Source organism: Pantherophis guttatus, chromosome 7 (genome assembly GCF_059756535.1).
Source record: "Pantherophis guttatus breed Tessera chromosome 7, ASM5975653v1, whole genome shotgun sequence".
In the NCBI taxonomy this organism is placed as follows: Eukaryota; Metazoa; Chordata; class Lepidosauria; order Squamata; family Colubridae; genus Pantherophis; species Pantherophis guttatus.
In genome coordinates this window covers 461,532-483,022 of record NC_142069.1, presented here as the reverse complement: position 1 = coordinate 483,022, position 21,491 = coordinate 461,532, and the positions used below count along the sequence as shown (strand labels likewise).

At 59.1% G+C, this 21,491-nt stretch overlaps 2 protein-coding genes across 2 annotated transcripts; both read right to left on the bottom strand.

The window, feature by feature from the left end:
• Window positions 1–753: 753 nt before the first annotated feature.
• PRRT4 (proline rich transmembrane protein 4) lies at window positions 754–19,071 on the bottom strand. The gene is made up of 6 exons (XM_087873483.1): window positions 18,682–19,071; window positions 11,626–12,248; window positions 10,970–11,393; window positions 5,559–5,683; window positions 3,845–3,981; window positions 754–3,141 (listed from the first exon to the last, which is right to left on the bottom strand). Exons 1-6 carry the CDS (start codon window positions 18,801–18,803, stop codon window positions 1,312–1,314), a joined length of 3,261 nt encoding a protein of 1,086 aa, XP_087729609.1. The 5' UTR covers window positions 18,804–19,071; the 3' UTR covers window positions 754–1,311.
• Window positions 7,101–9,491, bottom strand: LOC117672974 (adenylate kinase 8). The gene has a single exon (XM_034430080.3). The coding sequence runs from the start codon at window positions 8,658–8,660 to the stop codon at window positions 7,221–7,223; it is 1,440 nt and encodes a 479-aa protein (XP_034285971.2). The 5' UTR covers window positions 8,661–9,491; the 3' UTR covers window positions 7,101–7,220.
• Window positions 19,072–21,491: the final 2,420 nt, after the last annotated feature.

The following is a 21,491-nucleotide window of genomic DNA, read 5'->3' as shown; positions in this document are numbered from 1 at the left end:
ATGACCCCCCCACCTTGGGACTCCCCCCCCCCCCCCAAAGTCAGGACACGGCAGGCCCCACGGATGCTCTTTCGGGGAGAAGCTCTCGGATTGCTTCAGAACCTGACAGCCCCCTCCCCAAATTCCCTCCCAGGGACCTCTATGCCACCCCTGGATGGAAGGGCAGTAAGACCGCCAACTTTCCACCTTCAGGACTGCAGCATCCTCAGCCTGCCCAGCTCTTGTCCCCCCCGGCCAGGCTAGCCCCGTTTCTAGAGAGGCCAGCCGGACCTCAGCAGCCCCCCAGGTGGCCGACCCCAACCTGGCCAGCGCCCTCCAGTCCCATCCTCTGGGCGAGTTAGACGCAGGCAGGAGAAAAAGGCCTTTTCCTCCTGCCTGAATCGGATGGGTTGGGTGGCACTCCGGGCTGTGGGAATTCGGCCTGGTTGGGCCAGCAGTGGCTCAACAGGTGGCAGGAACTAAATCTGAGCCATTGGCATTTTGGGGAGAAAGCAAACCTGGCTGCTACCAACCTCACCTCTTCAGTTTAACCTGCCTTGTCCAAACATTACTGGGGGATGGGGGGGAAGGTGACAAAGGCTGTCCTTTGCCCGTTGGGCCCTGAGGCTGTGCCGGACAAAGCGGGTGCCCAGCTGTTCATGTGAAAGGCCTCAAAGGTGGGTACTCGTGGGGTAGGGGAGGCTCTGAGCTCTAAAAGGGGCGGGACCAGTAGAGGAGCCCTTCCCCCTCCAAGCACAAAGACCAGACAGCCTCTCCATAAAATCCTTTTATTAAAATTCCAGAGCTTCGGTTCCCTTCTGGGGAAGGAGGGAGGATTTGGATTTTCTCCCCCCACCCTCCAAAGAACAGAGTCACCCGCTCTTTTTGCTGGCTTTGAAGATTGGGAAGGGGGGGTCATTTCAGTGCGACCTTGGCTGGCCCCCAGCAAGGAGGGGATGGGGAAGGGGCAACCCTTTTCGCTAGCAGGAGGGGAGGGGGTGGCTGTGCAACGGCAGAACCCCAACCCGTTGCTTCTGTTCCCACAACTTAAGTGAGTCCACTGAAGACCCAGCATCTGTGTTTGCACAGGGAGTAGCTCGGTGAGTTTTAGAAACCGGCCCTTTGTGCAGAGGCAGAATGATGTGGGAAGAGGCAAAGTGTGCCTCCCGCTTGGCCAGAGACCCCTGCCTATCTGTCCCTCACAAGGAGTGAAGCCACTGCACAGCCGCCTGGGAGGGAGGGGCCACCAAGCTGGGCACCCACCCGTAGCAGACCCACAGTGAGCTCAGATCCGAGGCTGGGGCAGGCGTCCATCCTGGGGGTTCCAGGGGGTTATAAATCTATGGTGTCGCTGCCAACACTGACAGCATCGGCCTGCCGGCTAACATCCACCGGCTCCTGTATGCGGGCTGCATCCTCTCTGGGCTGCCCCACCGAGGCCAGGGACTCCTGGTAGTGCTCAGGCGGGCCCCCGGGTGGGTCTCCGGCAGCTGGAGAAGCTGGGAGCCAGCCTGCCTGGCTTGGGGAAGGCCCCGCAGCACTCCTGCTGGGGCTGGAGAGGGAGGAGGGCCGGGTGGCGGCCCCATGGGGTTGCAGAGCAGCCACCCCGTCGTCCTGCGGCTGAACCAGGGCCAGCTCCAGGCAGGAAACGGTGCGGGGCAGGTGGTGCTCGGTGGGCGAGACCAGTGAGAGGATGCTGGAGGCGGAGAAGGCACCGCTGCCCTGGAGGAGCCCTTCGCTGGACAGCGCCTCGTCGATGCTACGACGCAGGTCGATGGGCGAAGGCGGCTGGAAGTCGGCGGTGGGATCCGTTGCCTCCACAGCCAGGCTGAGGACCGACCAGGTGGGTGCAGTGCAGCGGGCATCAAGGGGCCCCTCTGTGGGCACAGCGCACAGCGGGAGGTAGTCAGACTGGCTGCGGACCACCGTGTCACTGCACACAGCCAGTTTCTCATGCTGGGACAGCGCCCAGTGGAGGCTGCTGGGCAGCACTGGGGCTTTGGCAGCGGCCTGGCCTGAATGGAAGGCCAGGCGGTGGCAGCAGGCAGTGGCAGAGCAGCCGCAGGTGAGGTAGAGGCCAAAGGCAGCCAGTGGCAGCCCCACGCCTGCCTCGCACAGCCGGCACGAGAGCTGCAGTGCCCACCAGGGCCAGGGCCCAAAGAGTGCCGGGCTAAGCCCGTAGCCCAGCACGTGCAGCACTGAGTAGGTGTGAAGGCCGGCGCTCAGCAGCCCGAAGGCAGCAGCAGGTGAGGCGGCGCGGGCAGCGCGGCTCCACTGGCGGCCGCTGGCAAAGGAGCCCTGGCAGGCTGGCGGCGGCGGGGCGTTCCGGAGGTCGTAGATCTGGGCCACTTCCCCCCGCACCAAGCAGGAGCAGCCCAGCAGGGTGGCCGAAAGCAGCGCAGCCAGGAGGGCAAAGAGCCCCCGCGAGGCCAGCAGCAGCACTGGCAGCCGCTCGGCAGCCAAGACGGCGCCTGCAGCTGCTGAGAAGTGACCCAACAGCAGCAGGGCCAGAAGGCAGGGTGGGCGGAGGCCAGGGTGTGCTGAGAGCTTGGACCGCGGGCGCCGCAAGAGCAGCAGCAGGGCAGCGGCCAGAGCCGAGGTCAGGCAGGGCAGCGGAAGGTCACGCAATAGCCGCACTGCCAGCGCAGGGAGCCGCTCCGGATGCCGCCCGTCAGCCTGGCCAAAGAGCAGCCCGGCCCGAGCACTGCCAGCCCCCAGTAGCAGCAGGTGAAGCAGGCCCAGCAGGCGGCCCTCGGGGGCAGCCAGGCGGCGACGGCAGGGCAGCGCCAGCAGGGCCAGCAGGGCCAGTGCTGCCAGCAGGGCGAAGAGGGTGCCAGCGCCGTAGACATGACCTTCCCAGGCTGGCCCCCATGCAGCCAGCGCCGCCATCCAGTCCGAGTGCAGGGGCACAAAGAGGGGCCCACCAGGCAGCAGCTGGGGTGTGCCGGGTTCTGGCCGAGGGGAGCCGCAGGCGTCGGGCCGGTCGGGCAGGCAGGCGGGCAGCACCATGAATGCCTCCTCACTGCCTGGCGGGGCTGTGGGGCTGCCACTGGACTCCAATGGTCCTGGGGAGAGAAGACAGGAGGGAGGGTTAAGCCCGGACGGGAAGGGCTGCTCCTGCCCCGATGGCAGCCGATGACAAGCAACCTTCCCTCTGTCTTCCTAGATCTGGCCTGCCCTCTGAGGGCACAGCTGAGGTCCAGAAATTGTGCACCAACTGCATGGTATGGGCAAGGCTGGCAATGGGGCTTCTCTTCCCTCCTTATTCAGATGTTAATTAATTGAAACAGTTCTTTGCTTCCTTCGGTTTCCTGATTCTCAGCAGCTTCATGCCAAAGTGCCCTGCCCCTTTGCACCTGCAACACCACCACACGCCCATTGCCATCCTTCTGTCCTCCAGACCTCTGGGCTCTCCTAGCTTGGCTGCCACTCAGCAGCCACCCTTTTTCTCCTGAGGTATGGGGCAGTAGTGGTTTTCACTTACCTTCGCTATCGGTTCGGAACTGTGAGTGCGCGCATGTGCACCCGTTCACTTTGCTCATGTGCAGTGCTTCTGTGCATGGGAGAACCTTCTGCACATGCACAGAGCATCCGTGATGATGTCCAGGCAGTGGGTGGAGCCTCCCGCCGCTACCGGTTCACCTGAACTGGGGTGAACCGGTAGAAACCCACCACTGGTGTGGGGAGGGGGACCCAAGGCTGGGAGAAGCTGCCTTGGGCTGCCCGGGCTGCCCAAGGAACAGGGAGGTTCTCCAACCCAGTCACGATGTAGCACTGCAGCCCCAGGACCAGAAGCAGCCAGACTGACAGATCACTAGTGAGCAGGAGGACTGGGGAGGGGGGGGCTCCTCCTGCTCCCACCCACTCCAGGGCTGCGATCCATCAGCTGGGCTGAAGCACCCGGAAGAGAAGAGGGTGAGCAGAAAGGAAACACCCTGAGGAAGATCCACTTTGGGGGCTGCACAGTAAAGGCAGTGGCACTGCTGGTGACCCAGAAATAGCCTGTGGGGCAGGTAAATCATAAAGGAGCAGGCAAAAGAGCAGGCCTCCCTGCAGTGGCCAAAGGCTTGGCTGTGCAAAACTCCCGGTGAGTAGAAGCCACTGAGAACCCTCTGTTAATGACGCAGGCGCTTAGGATTCTGGGGGAGGCACTGCAGGATAGCAGTCTCTTTTCCTGCCATGCAGGGCTGTATACATTGGATTAGGATGATGATGATGATAGATAGATAGATAGATAGATAGATAGATAGATAGATAGATGAATGAGAGAGAGGGAGAGGGAGAAAATAAGTAAGTAAGAGACAATAGCAATAGCCCTTATATACTGTTTAGAGCCCTCTCTACACAGTTTACAGAGTCGGCCTGCCCTCAACAATCCAAGTCCTCATTTTACAGACCTTGGAAGGATGGAAGGCTGAGTCAACCTTGAGCTGCTCAGAATTGAACTCCTGAACAGAACAAGGCTGGCTTCAGTTAAGTGTGTTGTGCGAATGCCACCAAACCCATTTTCCTTCTGCAATTTAAGAGATTGTAAGAAAAAAACGAAGCAGGAGAGGCAGCCTGTCTCGGTGGTGAAACACCCTCCCCCCATTTCCCTTTTCCTTTCCCCAGAAATGCTTGTTGCCCAAATCCCAAGTACCAGCGGCTCCCACGTGCCGCGGCTTTTGGGCATTGAGGGCCCGGGTGCAAGGCAGGGGGGATGGGGGACCTTCCCGAGAGAAACCCCCCCAATCTACATGAATATAAACGCAGGAGGAGGGGAAGCCCATTCACCCTTGCAAGATGATGTTACCGCAAGCAGTCCTTGAAGTACAACCGTTATTGAGGCCACAATTACAATCGCAAGCCACAACGGTCATTAAGCAGGTCATCATATGACTGTCCTCGGTTTTACCATGGTTTTTTTGCAATGGTGGTTAAGCGGCTAGAAAGCAAAGGCGGCCTTTTTAAGCGAGCCCATCGTTCCCTACGGGCCATTCATTGACGGAGACCGGAAGCTAACAGTGGTTTCCGGGAAAAACATCCTAAATTGTGGTCACGTGACTATGGGTCGCCACAAACACTATAAACACCTGCCGGTTGCCCACTGACCCAAATGTGGTCACATGATCACAGGGGAGAGGAGAGGATCGTAAATCTAGGCAGTCCTTGACTTAACGACCACAACTGACCCCAAAATTTCCTTTGCTAAGATAAATGAGTTTTGCTCCACTTTATGACCTTTCTTCCCCAAGATATTAAGTGAATCACTGCAGTGCTTCAGTCAGTAACATGGTTGTTAAGTGAATACAATGGCTTCCCCATTGACTTGGCTTCTCAGAAGGTCACAAAAGGGGATCACGTGACTCCAGGCCACCACAACTGTCATAAATGTGAGCCAGTGGCCGAGCATCTGAATTTTGATCATGTGACCTCAGGGATGCTGCAACGGTCGTCGTGAAGTTCTTTTTCCAACGCTGTTGTAATGTCGAAAGGTCATTAAACAAAATGTTGTAAGTCAAGGACTGCTGTACTTTGCATACAGGTTTATCTCCCTAGAAGGGGGTCTTCCCTGGAGCCTCTTCCCTGGTCTGATTTGCCTGGTGGGGCTGGCAGGGTCTCTGCGGTCTCCTGCCTTTGACGGGGTTGAGCCAGAGGACCTCTGGGTTCCTTCTCGTCCTGGGATTCTACGATCTCTGGGCTGAGGTCGCCAGCTCTACCGTCACTGCAGGGGACGAACAAGTGAGCAACCTGACAAAGGGACTGGCTCTTGTGAAGGCTGCTGCCCCAAGAAAGCTGCCCCCTCTTGGGGCTTTTGTGAAAGGGTGACGGAACCGGCGGGGTGGGATCGAGAGCCATCTGGAGGGACGCCCAGGCTGCCCTCTCTGTGCCCTCCAGGGTGCCGCATCTTCCACTTCGCTCCAATATCGCAATAGTGCGCCTGGGCAGCATCCTTCCCCGTTTCGGGAGAGACTCCTGGTTTGGCCGAGGCACCTGGCTGAGAGGCCCATCCAGCCTCCTTTGCCGGCTCTCCGAAGGGAGAAACATGGTTTGGACGCTCAGATCTCCTGAAGGCACCTCCGGCCTTCAAGAGCTCAGCCTCAGGACCCTCGTCCTGGGCAGCAGCCGGTCAGGGAGATCCAGCAGGGACCGTCCCAGGCCAGTAGATCCTCTGGCATTAAGTGGGTGCCACGTAAAGGATGGAGAGGCTGGAGCCAAGGAATCTTCCCGGCTACCTTCAGGTGGAAGGTCAGCCGGGAGGCTTCCAAGAGGAGACTGGACGGCCATTTGTCCAGAATGGTGTGTAGGGTCTCCTGTTTGAACAGGGGGCTGGGCTACTAGAAGACCTCCAAGGTCCCTTATTGGGAGATGGGGGAAAGCGGAACAAGGGGCCCACCCAGGGCCATCTGCAGAAGCCCAAGGGCCCTCAAAAGCATCCAGCCCCCACCCCCCCAAGATTTGAGGGCAAAGCAAACCCTCCGTTATTGGAACAGATGCCCTGGAGTGGACAGGCAGAAGAGGAGGGCCACCCTAAAATGCCTTCCGGCCTCCCTCCGGTTGGCCTGAGAATTCCACACCAGCCAGCCAAATGGGGAAAGCTCGGCTCTCCCCAAGGACAAGTCCACGCTTATCTCTGTGGCTGCCAGTGGCTGCATCAGCACAGCCTAACTGAGGAGACATGGCAAATTTGGAAAACCACTCCAGCTTTTCTGTGGTTACCTGCCCCTCCCTCTACAAAATTAGGAAAGGGGGCTGGGGGGCAGAGAGGATGGCAAGGATAGTCCGATGCTCCCTGCTGTGATTCGGCCCTATTCCTTCCCCATCAACTGGACAGAGACCGCCCCACCTGGACCAGCCTGTGCTGAAGGGCAGGTGCCCATTTCTTGGGCCCATCCTTTGAGGTTTCAGGGGAGAGATGTGACTAATTTCTAGGGCAGGTATCCAAAACGCCGCTATGAGCCACATGGAGGGTAGAGGAAGGGTCCTAAGGCAGGCAGGCAGAACGAGGCTCCCTTCTGTCCCCCCAGCCTGCTGCCAAGTGACAGAGATGGGCACCAAGAGCAGTGACTTGCAGGAGCCGGGCATCATGGCGGACCCAGGGCAAGGCATTTCTTAAACAAGAAACAGAGATGGCTTCCACATGAAAGCAAAATATTTTTATTCTCTCATTAGCGCTAAACACACTACCCTCCCCGCACCGGCCATGCTGCTTGCTGCCAGGGCGGTGCTGGCAAAGCCATGGGGGGGGCACCTCTCAGCCCTTACAGCTTGCAGAGGGGCAAGGGCTTGACCAGGCAGCTCTCGATGTACTCGAAGACGGTGTAAGGGTCCTGGTCGGCGTTGAGGCAGATGGAGTCCTCGTAGTGCTCCTCTAGGTCGGGCAGCTGGTGGCTGTAGATGTCCGTCTTCCGCTCCACCTGGAGGGGGTTGTCCTTGGGGTGGCGGCGCAGGCGCTGGTGGACTTCCTCCTCCACAGGTGGCTTGTAGATGGTGTGGTATCTCTCCCCGGTAAAAGGGTCGGTGGCACGCTGGCAGAGGCGCTGCAGCCCCACCTCGGTGGGCAGGTTGAGGAAGAAGACTCGGTTGGGCTCGACGCCAATCTGCTGGAAGAGCAGCGCCTGGTCCACATCCCGAGGGAAGCCGTGGAGCACCCAGCCGTAGGTGCGGCAGTCAGCCTGTTCCAGCCGCTCCTGGAGGACGTGCAAAGCGATGTTGTCGTTCACGGGGTACCCCCTTTCAAAAAAGGGCTTGATGAATTCGCCCACGCCCATGTTCCCGGCCATTTTCTCCCGCAGGAGGTCCCCGAAGGCAATGTTGACCACCCCGTATTTCTGGGAGAGCAGAGCTGCCTGCAGGCTTTTGCCGCTGCCCGGGGGCCCCAGGAGCAAAATGCGGGGAGTGAAGGGGGCGTTGGAGCGTGGACGGCTCTGTACAAAATTTAGTGCTTGGGCAAAGACGTCAACACAGGGCTGGTCGGCGTTGATAGCCTTGTGGCAATCCTGGTAGGTCTGGATGATGCCGGGCATGTTGCGGTGGTTCTCCAGAAGCCGCCGAGCAGTGGCTTGCTCTGAGGTGTCTTCCGGCTTCACCAAGCGCTTCTGTACGGTGAAGTCGACTGGCCAGTCAAAGGTGGTGTGGTAGACCTCCTGGGTGAAGGGGTCCACACGCTTCCCCAGGTTCCTCTCGATTAGCACGGTGTCTGGGGCGTAAAGGACCACGAGGTGCCGGGGGAGGACACCCAGGGTCTGGAGCTCCAGGGCCTGCTTCCTGGTCTGGGGGAAGCCATCCACCACCCACCCCAAGGTCTCACAGTCCACATCACTCATGCGTTCCTGCAGAAGATGAACCCATAGCTCATCGGGGATCTTCTCCCCACGTGCTTGGTACGCCGCGGCCTCCCTGGCCCTCTTCAGCAGCTTGCTACACACGAGCTCCTTGGGGCAAAGATACGTTGCACTGAGGTGCTTACAAATCCAGCGGGCGATGGTGGTCTTCCCAGAAGCCGGGGGCCCCACAATGAAGACCTTGGGCACTTCCTCATTGTTCTTCTTGAGATGTTCTATCATGAAGTCAATGGGGTTGGCCGGCCGGGACACGAGGAGAGCTTCCACCAGGCCCTGCATGACCTGGAAGATATTGTGCTTTTCAGCATAGATCCCCATCTCTGGGGGGATCTGGTGGGGCTTGCTGGTAGCATCCATCTCTAAGGGTTGGAGAGTGCCCAGTAAAGCAGGTTCTTAAACAGACTTTGCGTTCCGAGGTTGCCAGGCGCTTCTGATGATGGAAGCAGCCCGTAGAACCTTCAGTCACATCTGTCCAGTTGAGTCAGAGAACATTCTCCCCCATGGGAGTGGCCCCCACCAAGAGAGCCCAGGGAACTTGAGGGAGACCTTAGGGGACCTTCCTCCCTCGAAGGTCACCTAAGAGGCCAGAGCAAGGACAATTCTGGTCTGCCTCATCCTCCGCATTTTTCACTTTTGCTTCCCGGCACTCAAGAAGCCTCTGCTCAGAAGAAGACAAACGCCCGGCTGCCTAGAAGCTCTCCTCCCCTTGGAGCAGCCACGTAGGGGCTGCCATCCTCCATCAGGCTGCTCACGAGACAGCTCCTACCTGCAGTGACAGGGTTGCAGGTGGCACTCCTCTGCCAGCTCTAGGCACCTAAGTGGCACCGGCTGCCTGTTTTGAAGTTGATGTCCCTTGGCACCCATCGTCCAGGATGAGGAGGGCTCTTGTGGAGCTCAGGAGAAGGGCAGCTGCTTCCTTCGGTGGGTGACGTGCCCGCTTGACTGTTAGGAGGCTGCATGCCAGGTGGTGCCTCACTTGCTATTTCCTTGGACCAGGCTGTTTTCATGGGTTGTGGGTTCTTATATCGCCTTGGCATGTATTGTTCCCTGCCCAGAGTGATGCGCTTAAGATGGGCAGCTGTCTCTACCTTCTAAATAAACAAACATCAGTCTTCCTGCAGGCCTTGCCCACCTGGCCTTCTGGTGACCAGGGTTGTTGGTGCTGATGCCGAAGAGGCTTTGGATTGCGGTTCCCCTGCCCTGCATCGGACCCCCTTTCATGCACACACAAGCAGAACCCACCCAGGTTTTTTTACTACTGGTTCTGTGGGCATGGCTTATTTTGTGGGCGTGTCTTGGTGGGGGTAATGTGACTGGGTGGGCGTGGCCAACTTTTTTTTTTTTACTTTTAAAAGCATTTTTTTCTGCAACCTTAAGAGGTTGCAGAAAAAAATGCTTTTAAAAGCCTCTGACGATCTCAGCTGAGCTGCACGATCATCAGAGGCTTTTTTTTTTTTTTTTTACTTTTAAAAGCATTTTTTCGGCCAAAGAGGTTGTAGAGAAAATGCTTTTAAAAGTTAAAAAAAAAAAGCCGCTGATGAGGTGGGCGGGGTAAGCGACCGGCAACCCGGCCGGGGACTGGTTTGGGGGCGTGGCCAGCCAATGTTATTACTGGTTCTCCAAACTACTACAAATTTTTACTACCGGTTCTTGCGAACCGGTGCGAACCAGGAGCAACCCACCACTGAACCCACCCCACTCCAGTGTTGTTGCATAGAAGGGCCGCAACAATCCAGGGGCATGAAACCCCAGAACCTCCTGAGCCTGCACGCTTGAGAATTCAGATCCAGCATTCTGAAGCTTTCAAATTCTGCTCTCACCTGAAGCCCCCCGGGGATTCTGTGCTGCCTGGACATTCTTCCTGAGGAAATTCCTGCATGGCCAGCAGCCCCCCCTCTATCCCCCTCCCCCAACCACAGAGGTGCAAAGCCACTGAGGGGCAGGAAATCAAGGTGCATTTGCTTGGCTACCCAGCAAAATCTTCTTACAATGGTTCCTGGAAATGTAAAAAGCATGAAGGGACATTTTGTCATGTAGTTATGAAAAATCAATGATGATCCAGAGTTTTAAAAACTGGCCAGCAGAATTCCTCTTCCTAAGACTTTCGGACAGTCAGTCAGAAGAGGCAATGCCTGGATGCAGCCAGGTTATTATGTGCAAAAAGTCAGAAGGCAAAAATACCCACAATAGAGGAATGGAGGGTGAAGAACTTGCAGAAATGGTTACATCGACATCTTTCTTTATTTTTATAACAGACCAGGAGCCTTTTACGGACTTTTTGCTAAAAATGAGTAAAAATGAACTTGCAATTTGTGGAATTGCTGAAGAATAAAAGTTGAATACAGGACAAGGACCCACATTATTAATTCAGAACCAAGGAAGTGGCTGTAAGCATGTCTGTAACTGCTTTAAAGAAGATCAGAACTTCCTTCTTTAACGGTTAATTTTTTCCTTTGCTTTCTATTGTCTTCTTTCCTGTCTTCCTTCCTTCCTTCCTTCCTTCCTTCCTTCCTTCCTTCCTTCCTTCCTACCTACCTACCTACCTACCTACCATTATCCCTGTATCTTTTGACTTTGGAAAAAAATATTTGAATTGAAATTATTTTTAAAAATCTCAGCAAATCTGAAGACCACTTTTGGGAAGCCTCCCTGATCTTTGAAGTCACCCAAGGTCTGATTTCCAGGCCAAGGAAGGTTTCCAGGGAGCCCCTGGAGGAAGAGGGCCCCTGGGGGGTGCCCCAGAGGCCCCTCGGGTGATCCACCATCCAAGGGGGAGACCAACCTTGCTACCATCTCCCATCTGGGGTCCTGCTGTGTTGCTGGAGAACTTCCTTGACCAGCCCCCCCCCCTTCCCCACCCAGGAGCCTCTTCCTCCAAGCAGGGCAAGACTGACAGCCAGGAGGAGCCCCACCAAAGAAGCAAAGGGGGGGAGCGGCTAGGGTTGCCTGGCCCCCCAGTTATGCTGTTACCTGGCTCCGGGGTCCCTTCAGCAGTGGAGAGGAGGTCCTCGGGTTCTTCCTCGGGGCTTCCCGTGACATTCCACTCTGGGGGCTTCCACAGCTCAGGAGGCAGAGTGAAGCCAAACAGACCTGTTAAAGGACCAAGGCGGGGCCGGGATGAGAAGGGGCCTGGGGTCCTCCCTCCCGGGGGACTTGGCCAGAGACTCTGCCCACTTCTTCTCCCTCTCGTCAAGACCTTCCGGGGCCTGGTGGGGGTCCAGCCATTCCCGCAGGGACCCTCGCTGGCAGCCCCAAAGCTGGATCTGGCGGGCGCCGGCTCTTGGCCTCTCCCCCCCCCCCCGCGGTCTTCAGCAATACTCACCGGGCGCCCCTCCTTGGCCGGCCATCCCCAAGGCGTCGGCCAGGACAGGGAGGAGACTGCCGCCGCCGCCGCCGAGCCCCGCGCCCGGCTCCTGGCCCAGCCCGGCGCTCAGGCCGATGTCCACCTGGAACTCGAGCTGGCTGCTGTGCTCCCGTGGCCGGAGGGGGGTCGCGGAGGCCCGGGGAGCCGCAGGGGCGCGTGGCGAGGAGGAGCCATTGCTCGCGCCGGCCGTGGGAGCAGCGAGCGGCTCTTCAGCCGGCCCGGCGCCCGCGGAGCTTCCCGCGGCCCCGGCTGGGGAGTGAGCGGAGGCGTCCGGCTGGCCGCGGGGCGGGGGCGGCCTGGTGGCGGCTCTCGCGGGCCCTTCGGGGGGCTGCCCCTTCCCCTGGCTGCGCACCTTCACCTGGACGTTGAGCCCCAGGTTCAGGCGCAAGGCGGGGGCTTCGCTGTGGCTGGGCAGCAGGGGGGAGGGGCCGGGGCTCTGCGGGTCCGGCCCGGACTCATTCTGGGCGGGGGGCGGGGGCATTGCCGAGCCCGGCGGCGGGGACAGGCCCAGCAGCAGCAGCAGCAGCAGCAGGAAGCCCCACATTGGCCTCGGTGTGAGTCTCGCCGCCGGCAGGAAGCACCTGGGGAGGGAAGGGGAGAAGGTCAGGCGGAGCTGAGGTCCCCGAGGAAGCGTCGGCTATCTAGTCGTCTCCTGCTCAGCTTCCAAGTCCTTGCCTGGGTAGAAGCTCCCTCTGGAGAGCGAGGAGGGGCCCACCGACTCAGAGCCAGCAGCCGCCCCAAATGCCTCCTGGAGTTGTGGCTCCTTCCTTCCTTCCCCAGGGCTTTGCCCCGTGTTGCTCTTGGGAAGGTTCCACCCAACTTCGGACAGAGCAAGGACGGTCCCCAGGACCTCAGCCAGGGAGGAAAGAGTTAAATCCTCTCCTGCCCATGTTTCCTCCTGATAAATGCACCCCACACATTTTATGCACATTTGAAAACCTGCAAGTCAAATGCAAAACCAGCCGAGCCCACAGATGAGATGAAATAATGACAGTTAGCCTGCTCAGCACAATGGGAGTCCTCAAAATTGAGCCCCGTCCCAGGGCTACGGGCGGAGGAGCCTCTCTGGCGGCCATCACCACAAGGAAGGCGCTGCAGACGCCGCCTTCCCCTGGCCAGCAACGGGCAAATGGGCAAGGACCAGGCCTGGGTGGCACTCGGTGCACTGGGCAAGCGGCGCTAGTGAGTAACGCAAAAGGAATGAAACCAGGACACAAATTGGGGCTGTGGAGCAGGAGGAGGCGGAGGAGATGCACAAGCGGGTCGAGATCTTACACCAATAGCAAACACGTAGGAAGCGTAGGGGCTCTGCACACCCGCAAGAGAAATGCCGTTCCCAGGTCAAAACCTGTGTCAGCCACATCCTACAGGCACAGCAGCATGGCGGATCTTCCCCTCGTCCAACTCTGGCAATTGTACACCTGTCACCTGAAGCACCTCAAGGGGAGCCATTTTGGTCTGACAAAACCCCCAAGTTGCCCCCCCTCCGGCTGCTCTCACACAGCAGGATCCTATTCTGCAAGGGGGCCGATGCTCAGGGCCACTTTGGGACGGAGGGAGGGAGGGAGGGAGGGAGGGAGGGAGGGACGGAGGGCGTCCACCCCGAAGCCAGGCTGCTCTCACCTGGCCAGAGAAACCTCCTCCTCCTAGAGCAGAGGTGGTGAACCTTTTACTTACCAAGTGCCAAGCAGGAACACGCTTCACACCCTGTGCATGCTCACTTGCCATCCGTGGTAACACGCGGCCCCTCCCCATGTGCTGTGCGCACAAATGCACCATCTGCACATGCACAAAGGCTTTGTGCATTAGCACTAGCGCACTAGCGCATGCTGCGCATGCAACCGCACCATATCAGCATGCGCACAGCTTTTGCGTGCGCAATGCATGTGCGCAAACACTGCGCATGTGTGCACAATCGCACGTGCTTGCGTAAATATGCTGCTTGCGCAGGAGAGCTTCGAAGACCAGCTGGGTCCCCTGAATTGCACGCATGTGCTCCAGAGGCCTGAACACCAGCTGGGGCGCGCGCATGCGCAGTTTCGGGTAAGCTTGGCAAAGGCTCGCGTGCCATAGGTTCGCCGACATGGTTCTAGAGCAAGGGGCAGCCCCCAGCCCCCCTTGTGTCCCCCAGCACTGAGGGACCCAGGTGAGCTGTCAGAGGAGATCCTGCAAGCCCAACAGGGACGCAGCCCGTGTGAGAAACGTGAGAAAAAGACGGGCAGAGCGAGACACACGAGAAGCGACACTTTCGGCTCGGGCGTCCAGAGCAGCTCCTGCAGCAAGGGCAGATGAGGCGTGAATTCTCCTGAGCCTGGCACGTGCCCTCCCCGCTGGAGGGAGCCGCTTTGTGACAGCCTTTTGCAACTGGGATGAAGTGAGCTGAGAGGGGGAAGACCACCCACCAAGGGGGCCAAGGCCACCCCGGCAGCCTGCAACGGCCTGGGTCAGAGTGGCTGGGAGCTTGGGGGAAGAGCTGAGCATCATGCCAGTTGGAAAAGGCCATAGGAGGAAGTGCCAGCCTCTGGCGCCCCCCATGTGGCTCCCCAGGGAGACCCTCTGGCCCTTCTTGGAGGGCGTCAACCGAGATGCCGGCCAGGAGCACCTTTAAGAAGGGGGCATAGAGTGACCTTTCTCCAGCCTCTGAACCATCTGGTGCTTCAGTTCTCTCTGGGGAAGGGACACCCCCCACCCCATTGGGAGGTGGGAACTAAGTATAGATAGTCCTCAACTTACAACCATTCATTTAGTGACCGTTCAAAGTTACAACCACACTGAAAAAAGTGACTTATGACCGTTTTTCACCCTTACGATCTGGATGGGGGGGGCGTCCTGGGATCAGGGTGCAGGCTCCCCCAGGCTCTCCAGTCAGTTGGGCTGGTCTGCCTTGAGAGAAAATTCTTCCCTATAACTAGCCCCCCTCCCCCACCCACCCAGGCCACCAAATAGCAAAGTAGTCCCAGCCAGCCCCCCCACTACCCACCCATGGACAGAGGAAGGGAGAGGAAGGCTGTCTTCGTCTCGCCCCAGAACTTCCCTCCATTGATGGAGATGAACTCCCGTGAGCCTCCATCACTGAGGACGGGGGGCGGGGGGGGAGGGCTGGGCCCCTCTTGCTTACTCCCTGCATTTAAGCTGCCTGGGCCCCTTCCTTCCCCAAGTGGTCTCTTTTTCTTCTTCTCCCATCAGTGGCTTTCTCTGGGGCCTTTGGGACAGAAGGACCCCACGGCTGCCTCTGGACCTGCGGGACCACTCTGCCCAGATCTGGGATGCCCAGTGAGGAAGTAGGTCTCGTGGCCCACCTCGTCTTTCAGGAGGCAAAGAAACGGGGGCATCAGCCAGCCTTGGGCACTCCCGTGCTCAGAAGCCCCCTCTCCGGGATGTCACAGCAGCTCAGCCGAGCCATGTGAAGCGATGGGCTCCAATGCCAGCTGGCATCTCCTCCGCCTTCCTCTCCGGGCACTGGTGGCCGACAGATGAAGAGGCAGGAGCCAATGGAGCTGACAGCCCAGCCCAAAAGGAGCTGCTCTTGCCAGACCTGGATGCCTTGTGGGCATGCTGCTTCCAGGCGGGCACCAAGGAAGCCTCTTCTGCTGTGTGCCCTATGAGGTTGTGTGGCAACTCCATTGCCGGTGCCAACCGTTTAACACCTCAGCGTCTGCAAAGACTGGAAGTCTGGCATGGGCCCAAAGGCAGTGTCAGTTTTGACTAATTGATTGATTGACAGAATAACAGAGTTGGAAGGGACCTTGGAGGTCTTCTAGCCCAACCCCCCCTCTCGAGCACAAGACCCTGTAGGATACCACTCCAGACAAATGGCTGCCCAGCCTCTTCTTGGAAATCTCCAGTGTTGGAGCACCCACAACCTCTGGAGGGAAGCTGTTTCATTGGTTAATTATTCTGACAGGAAATTCCTCCTTAGTTCCTGGTGGCTTCTCTCCTTGGTTAGTTTCCACCCATCGCTCCTTGTCCTGCCCCCCTCAGGGGCTTTGGAGAATTGCTTGACCCCCAAATCTTCTTTGTGGCAGCCCCTGAGATCCTGGAAGGCTGCTATCCTGTCTCCCCTGGTCCTTCTCTTCACTAAACAAGACCTACCCAGTTCCTGCAACTGCAGGCAGCTTCTTTCCCAGCACAGACCTGGGTGCGGTGGGCTCTTATCCAAGGTGCCCCCCTGCCCCCCCCCATGGTTGCAGCTGAAGAGCCTTTTGGGGGGCTGAGCCGGAGGGTCTGTGGGCTTATGGCTCCACGGCTGCCTACAGGTAAGTCGGAGGTGGGTTTCTACCGGTTTGCCCAAATTGAGGCGCCCACCGCCCAGACATCATCCCAGACGATCTGCGCATACACAAAGCGCCGCGCGTGAGCGAAGTGAGCGCGCCCTCACAGTTCCGAACCGGTAGCAAAGGTAAGTGAAAACCACTGCTGTAGGTAGTCCTTGACTTACAGCAGCTCATTTAGTGACGGTTCAAATTACAACATCACTGAAAAAAGTGACTTATGCCCATTTTTCACACTTACGACTGCTGCAGCATCCCCATGGTCACATGACCAACATCCTGATGCTTGGCAATTGTCTCATATTTAAGGCGGCCCTCTGGGGGAGGGTCACGTGATCCCCTTTTGTGACCTTCTGACAAGCAAAGTCAGTAGGGAAGCCAGATTCACTTAACAACCATGTTGCTAACTTAACAACTGCAGTGATTCACTTAAGAACTGTGGCAAGAAAGGTCGTAAAATGGGACAAAACTCACTTAATGAACATCTAACTTAGCAATAGAAATTTGGGGCTCAATTGTGGTCGTAAGTCAAGGACCGCCAGTATCTCAGAAATGGAGTTAATGCCATTTACTTCTTTCTTGCTTCGCATGCATGTTGAGTCACATGCTGCTCAAAGAAATGGAAGTCATAGAAGCTGCTAAGCCACAGAAAAGTTAAAAAACTGACCAAGATTGATACAGGGCTCACACAAATCAATACATTTGATTATTGAATTATCCCCTTTTTGGGGGTTACCCAACAAGCTGAATGCCCCACTGAGGTTAACCATCTAATTTCACTCTGGCTGAACAGGTAAACCCCGGGTGGCTTCACACGGCGGCCTGCCTCCCACTGCATCTTAAAACCCGGTTTGCATCCCCACAACCACCCAATCCCGCTTGGCCTCGTTAAGTGCGTTGCCAAGACCCACAAAATGTGCTAAGCCAGCATTGCAAAAAACAGAAAGGAGGGAGCTGGAAAGCATCTCATCTGATGGGGTGAAGGCAGCTGCCTCGTTTTCCCAGACCCGGTGGTGAGGTCGTGCAACCTGTCTGGTGCGACTCAACCAGACCCCCATCAATAACCCATCAGTGGAGCATCTCAGTCACTGGGAGATGGGTGGGGTCCCAGAATTTCCCAGCCAGGGTCTCCCTAGAGATCATCTAAACATCTGCATAAGAGCATCAGACCCATCTAGTCCAGCTGTTGGGTCACTTGTTGGCCATGCTGGACTGGAGGTCAACAGCCTCCCCCCGGCGCCCCCCCAGACTATCTCCCCACCCCAGTTTAGCTCCATTTGTCTCCTGTGCCCCAATCAGCCAGTCTGGGCTTCTGGGAGGTGATTGTGACTCCAAATGGATTCTCTAACCCCAGCCAGGACTGCAGAGTGGGGGGTCCCCCAATATCCATGCCCCCAGGCCTTGGCTCGGACTCTGGAGAGGGAGAAACAACCACCGAGGCCCAACTGCCTACGAGCCCTTTCCATCATCCAAATCAGCTTGGAGGATAGCCCCTGGCAGCAGATCCCCTTTCCTCCTGCTAGCCCCACATTGAACTGACCCAGATGACCTCGGGGTCTAACAGGCTGATCTGTCATCTTTTCCTCCACCAGCCTGATTCTACAGAAGCAGCCCAAGGGTCTTTGATGAAAGCCCCCAATGAATAAGTCCCTCAAGGAGGGAAGGAGCTCTGCTGACTGAGGGGGGGGCGGACAACGATCCAGCAGGCCTAGCTTATCTGAGGCTTCAGCCTGAAGGAAGGGCAGCCCCTGCCTGAGCTCCGTCTGATCCAAAGGAGAAGGGCCAAGGTCAAAAAACGGGTCCCCAGGAACGCAACGTCAGCAGCCAGATGGAGGGCCAGAAGGACCCCTTTAGCTTCAGCCCCTCCCTCAGAAAATGTGATGCTGCCTCTTCCTCCCAAACGGTGGGTGAGAGGGATAGCATGGCAGTTGCATTGCATCGCTCTCCACGCACAGAGTGCTTTTCAATTGCCAGAGTTGCTCCCCCACCCAAAGTATATGAGCCCTTCTTCACCAGGAGGCCAAAGGGAGGGGAGGGGAATGCCTACCCACAGCCCCTCTGCTATTAAAACTATGCAGCTCAGGAACATCCCTGCCTCACTTTCCTTGGGGCTCCTGGGGGGGATCCCAAAGGGAGGTGATTGGGGGAGGCAGCCCAGCTGCTACTTCTCCAGCCCCCCCCCCCCCCGCCCACTTCTGACAAGAGTCTCTCCTCTAGCCAGGTTTGCCTTTCCGCTGATCGGATCCCTTGAAGACCTCCGGGGGTCTTCAGCCCAAAGGCTGGCTCTGAGACTTCCTGGGGGTTTTATCCGCCTCTCACCTGGGCCTGATCCCGGGAGCCTCTCCGAGACCGGCCACTAGCTCCTCCCCCACGACAACCTCGTCGGTGGAGTTGCGGAGTGGGGGGGGGCAGACGCCCCCGGGGCTTCTTAACCTGGCCCTTCCTGGGGGGGGGAGGGGGTTGCTGCTCCACAGAGAAGTCATCGCAACTCCTTTCCGCGATGCGCTGCGGTTCCACAGCGACCTCCCGCAATCTGGCGTCTCCCGAGGTCCGGGGAGGAGGGGGACGCAGCTCGACTTTTTGCTCCGGAATCCGGACCGCCAAACGCAGCAGGCGCACAGGATCCGGACCTCCTCCTCCCGCAGGAGACCCAACGGAGGGAGCCAGGAGGGGCCTCACGCCAGCCGGCCAAGGGACATCGTGCCCCCCCCCACCGAAGCCAACGAACGACGCCGCAGCCCACCTGGGAGGCTCACTTCCCGCAGCGACAGAGGGAGTTTCGGCCGGTCCCGAAAGCCGCAAAAGCAAGCGGGGGCTTCGGAGGGTCGAGAGCAGCTCGGAGGACCCGCAGGGAAGGCGCCGCATCGTCCGGGGGCAGCCGCGGAGCAGAAGGAAGCCGCGCAGGGAAAGCAGCGGCGGGGAAGGAGAACTCGCCCACGCGCGCGCATTGCCCGCCGCCTCGCCCGACAGCGAGACCCACGCGCGCACCCTCTGTCCTCGGGGCCCGGGGCCCGCCTCGCCTGCTCCCCCGGGGCCAGGGCGCGGGCTGAGAGCGGCCCCCGAGGAAAGGCTCCCCGTCGCCCCCGTCGAGGCGCGGCCAGGGGGACTCAGCAGCGCCGTCGGGGCCCGAGGACGCGGCAGGCCCGGAAGTGCTCACCTGGCCCGGCCCGGCCGGGCTGCCCTGACCAGCAGCGGCCCCAGCGCGGCTCCTTCCCTCGCCTCCTTCCGCAGCAGCCCAGTTGGCGCCGCGGCGAAGCAGCAGGGCGAGCAGCCCGAGTGACAAGCGGCTGCAGCGGCGACTCCTCCCCGTTTGCCGTCGGAGGGATGCGCCCGGCGCCCGCCCCTTCCCCCTTCCCCTGCCCACGGGGAGGCGGGAGCCGCTTCGGATTCGGGGCGCATCCAGGCGGCCGCCGCTGATGGCACGCGCGGACCTCCCCCAGGCGGAGCGGAGCGGAGGCGGCGGAGGCCCCCGCCCGTATGGTGCCAGCACAGTGGCTGCCAAGCCGCCCGCCATCCTGGGGACACCTGCTGGCAAGTCCTGGCCGGCGAGGGTGATCTGAGCCCCTCGAGACCCCCTCCTGCACTCCTCTGCCTCGGCTAGGGGTGCCTCCCAGCCCAGGACCTGGCTCAGCTGGGCAGCCCAGCAGGAGGGGCCCCGGAGGCCCCTGGCCCTCTGCCTGGAAGGCGGGGAAGGGGCTTAAGGGGACTCCAGCAGCAGGATGCTCTGGTCCCGTCAGCGGAGGCTGCTGGGATAGGATGGGTTTGGTCTGATCTAATGGGGCAGCCAGGCTCCCTTCAGCTGCAGGCCTCCACTCAAAGTGCCTCCGCACCCCACCAGCCTGGGCACTCAGGCTGGCCTACACTGCAGGGCTGCTGTTGAGCAGATGCTGTCAGCCCTTCCACCATGGGCAGCTCCTGATGTCAGCCAGTCCGTGGCTGAGACACAGACCCACAAACGTGCCCAGACAATACAACTACAACTAAGTTTGCAGATCCGTAGTGGACCTAAAGCCTGGGAAATGGAGACAATCAAGCCCAGTCACCCCATCAACACTGGCAGGGCACCCCCCCCTCCCTCGCAGCCCAGCAGATGCTACCTAGCCTGGCAAGGAAATCTCTGGGAGGCAACTCCATGGCTCAGCAGCTCCAAGGGCCAGAGAAATTCACCCAGCAGGTAGGCCTCACCCAGGGTTGGCATGTGGCAGCTGCCGCCCTGGGTCCTGGCAGCTGTCCCTGGGATTCCAGTGATGGAACAGGAGCCCCTCGGCCTGGAAGGAATGGCTAAACTTGAACCATGGCCTGGAATCCACAATCAAATGCCAGGCTCCAGAAGGCACTGACCACCATGGCATTCCCCTGGCCCCTCTAGGCAGAAGAAGGCACCTGGCCCGGAGGTGCTTCAGGCAGACCATGTGGAGCTCAAGGTCTCCCTGAACCTCTCTGCCCGTGTTCCTATTGCCCATGGGCTTGGGTCTGAGCGGAGGTGAGTGGGGACTCCTGGCACCTTTCCAACTCAGCCCAGGGCAGGGGGAAGTTGAAGGCCAAGGAGGGAAGGTCTCAAATCGGAAGTGGTGCTAACAGGGAGGTGGACATGCAGGTCACTGGCCAACAGCAGCACCCACAACAGGGGACCTGGGGAAAAAGAGAGCCACACAGGCCCAGAGCCTCCAGCGGGGGTTACCTGGAAAGGTTGCAGGCAGAAGTTTGATTCCTGAGCTGGCTAAGCTCCCTGAGCGTCTTCCAGCCAGGCTGGGCCAGCCCAGATCCTTGCAAGCCCCTCTGCTTGTAGGAGCATCCAGGCCAGATTCAAGCGGCCTGCTTTCTTGGCAGCAGAGCCCCTCGCACAGCTCTCCTGTCACAGAGGCTGGAGGCCTGCTATTTGGGGCGCCTTCTCCCTTCATCTCTGTCCCTAGTTGCTTCTCCAGGTGAGGGCAGTGGGAGATGGGCAGCTCCGCTTGTCCTGAAAGCAGCAGCCCCTGCCAGCCAGCAGAGGGAGGGAGGGAGGAAGCATTTCCCTCCTCCTCCTCCTCCTCCTCCTCACATCCTGCTCTCCAGCCCCCACCCTTGCTGGCCATGGCTTCCAGAGGCAGCAACCATCAACTGCCTGATGCAGACCTGATGGGGCTCAGGACAACTCTCCACGGGGTCACGGTGGATGCAGACCACCAGTAGCCGATGCATCACTGATGGGAAAGGACCCCCCTGGGATTCTCTCATCTGATGAAAGGATGAGTAAAGGTCCTTCTCAGGTCCTTGGGATCTAATCCCTCCTGTGGCTGCTGCTGTTGGCCAGTGACCCCCATGTCCACCTCCCTCTTACGACCACTTCTGGCTCGAGGCCTCCCGCCCTCCCTGGGCTGAGTCAGAAAGGTGCCAGGAGAGCTCACTCACTTCTGCTCAGAGCCCTGGGAAATGGGGCTGAGGGAGAGAGGCTCAGGAAGCCCCACGAGATCTGCCTGAAGCCCCTTTGGGCCAGATGCCTTCCCCCACCAAAGGATCCTGGGACAGGAAGAGGGCATGGAAGCCGCTCAGCCTCTGTCCGAGCACCAGAAC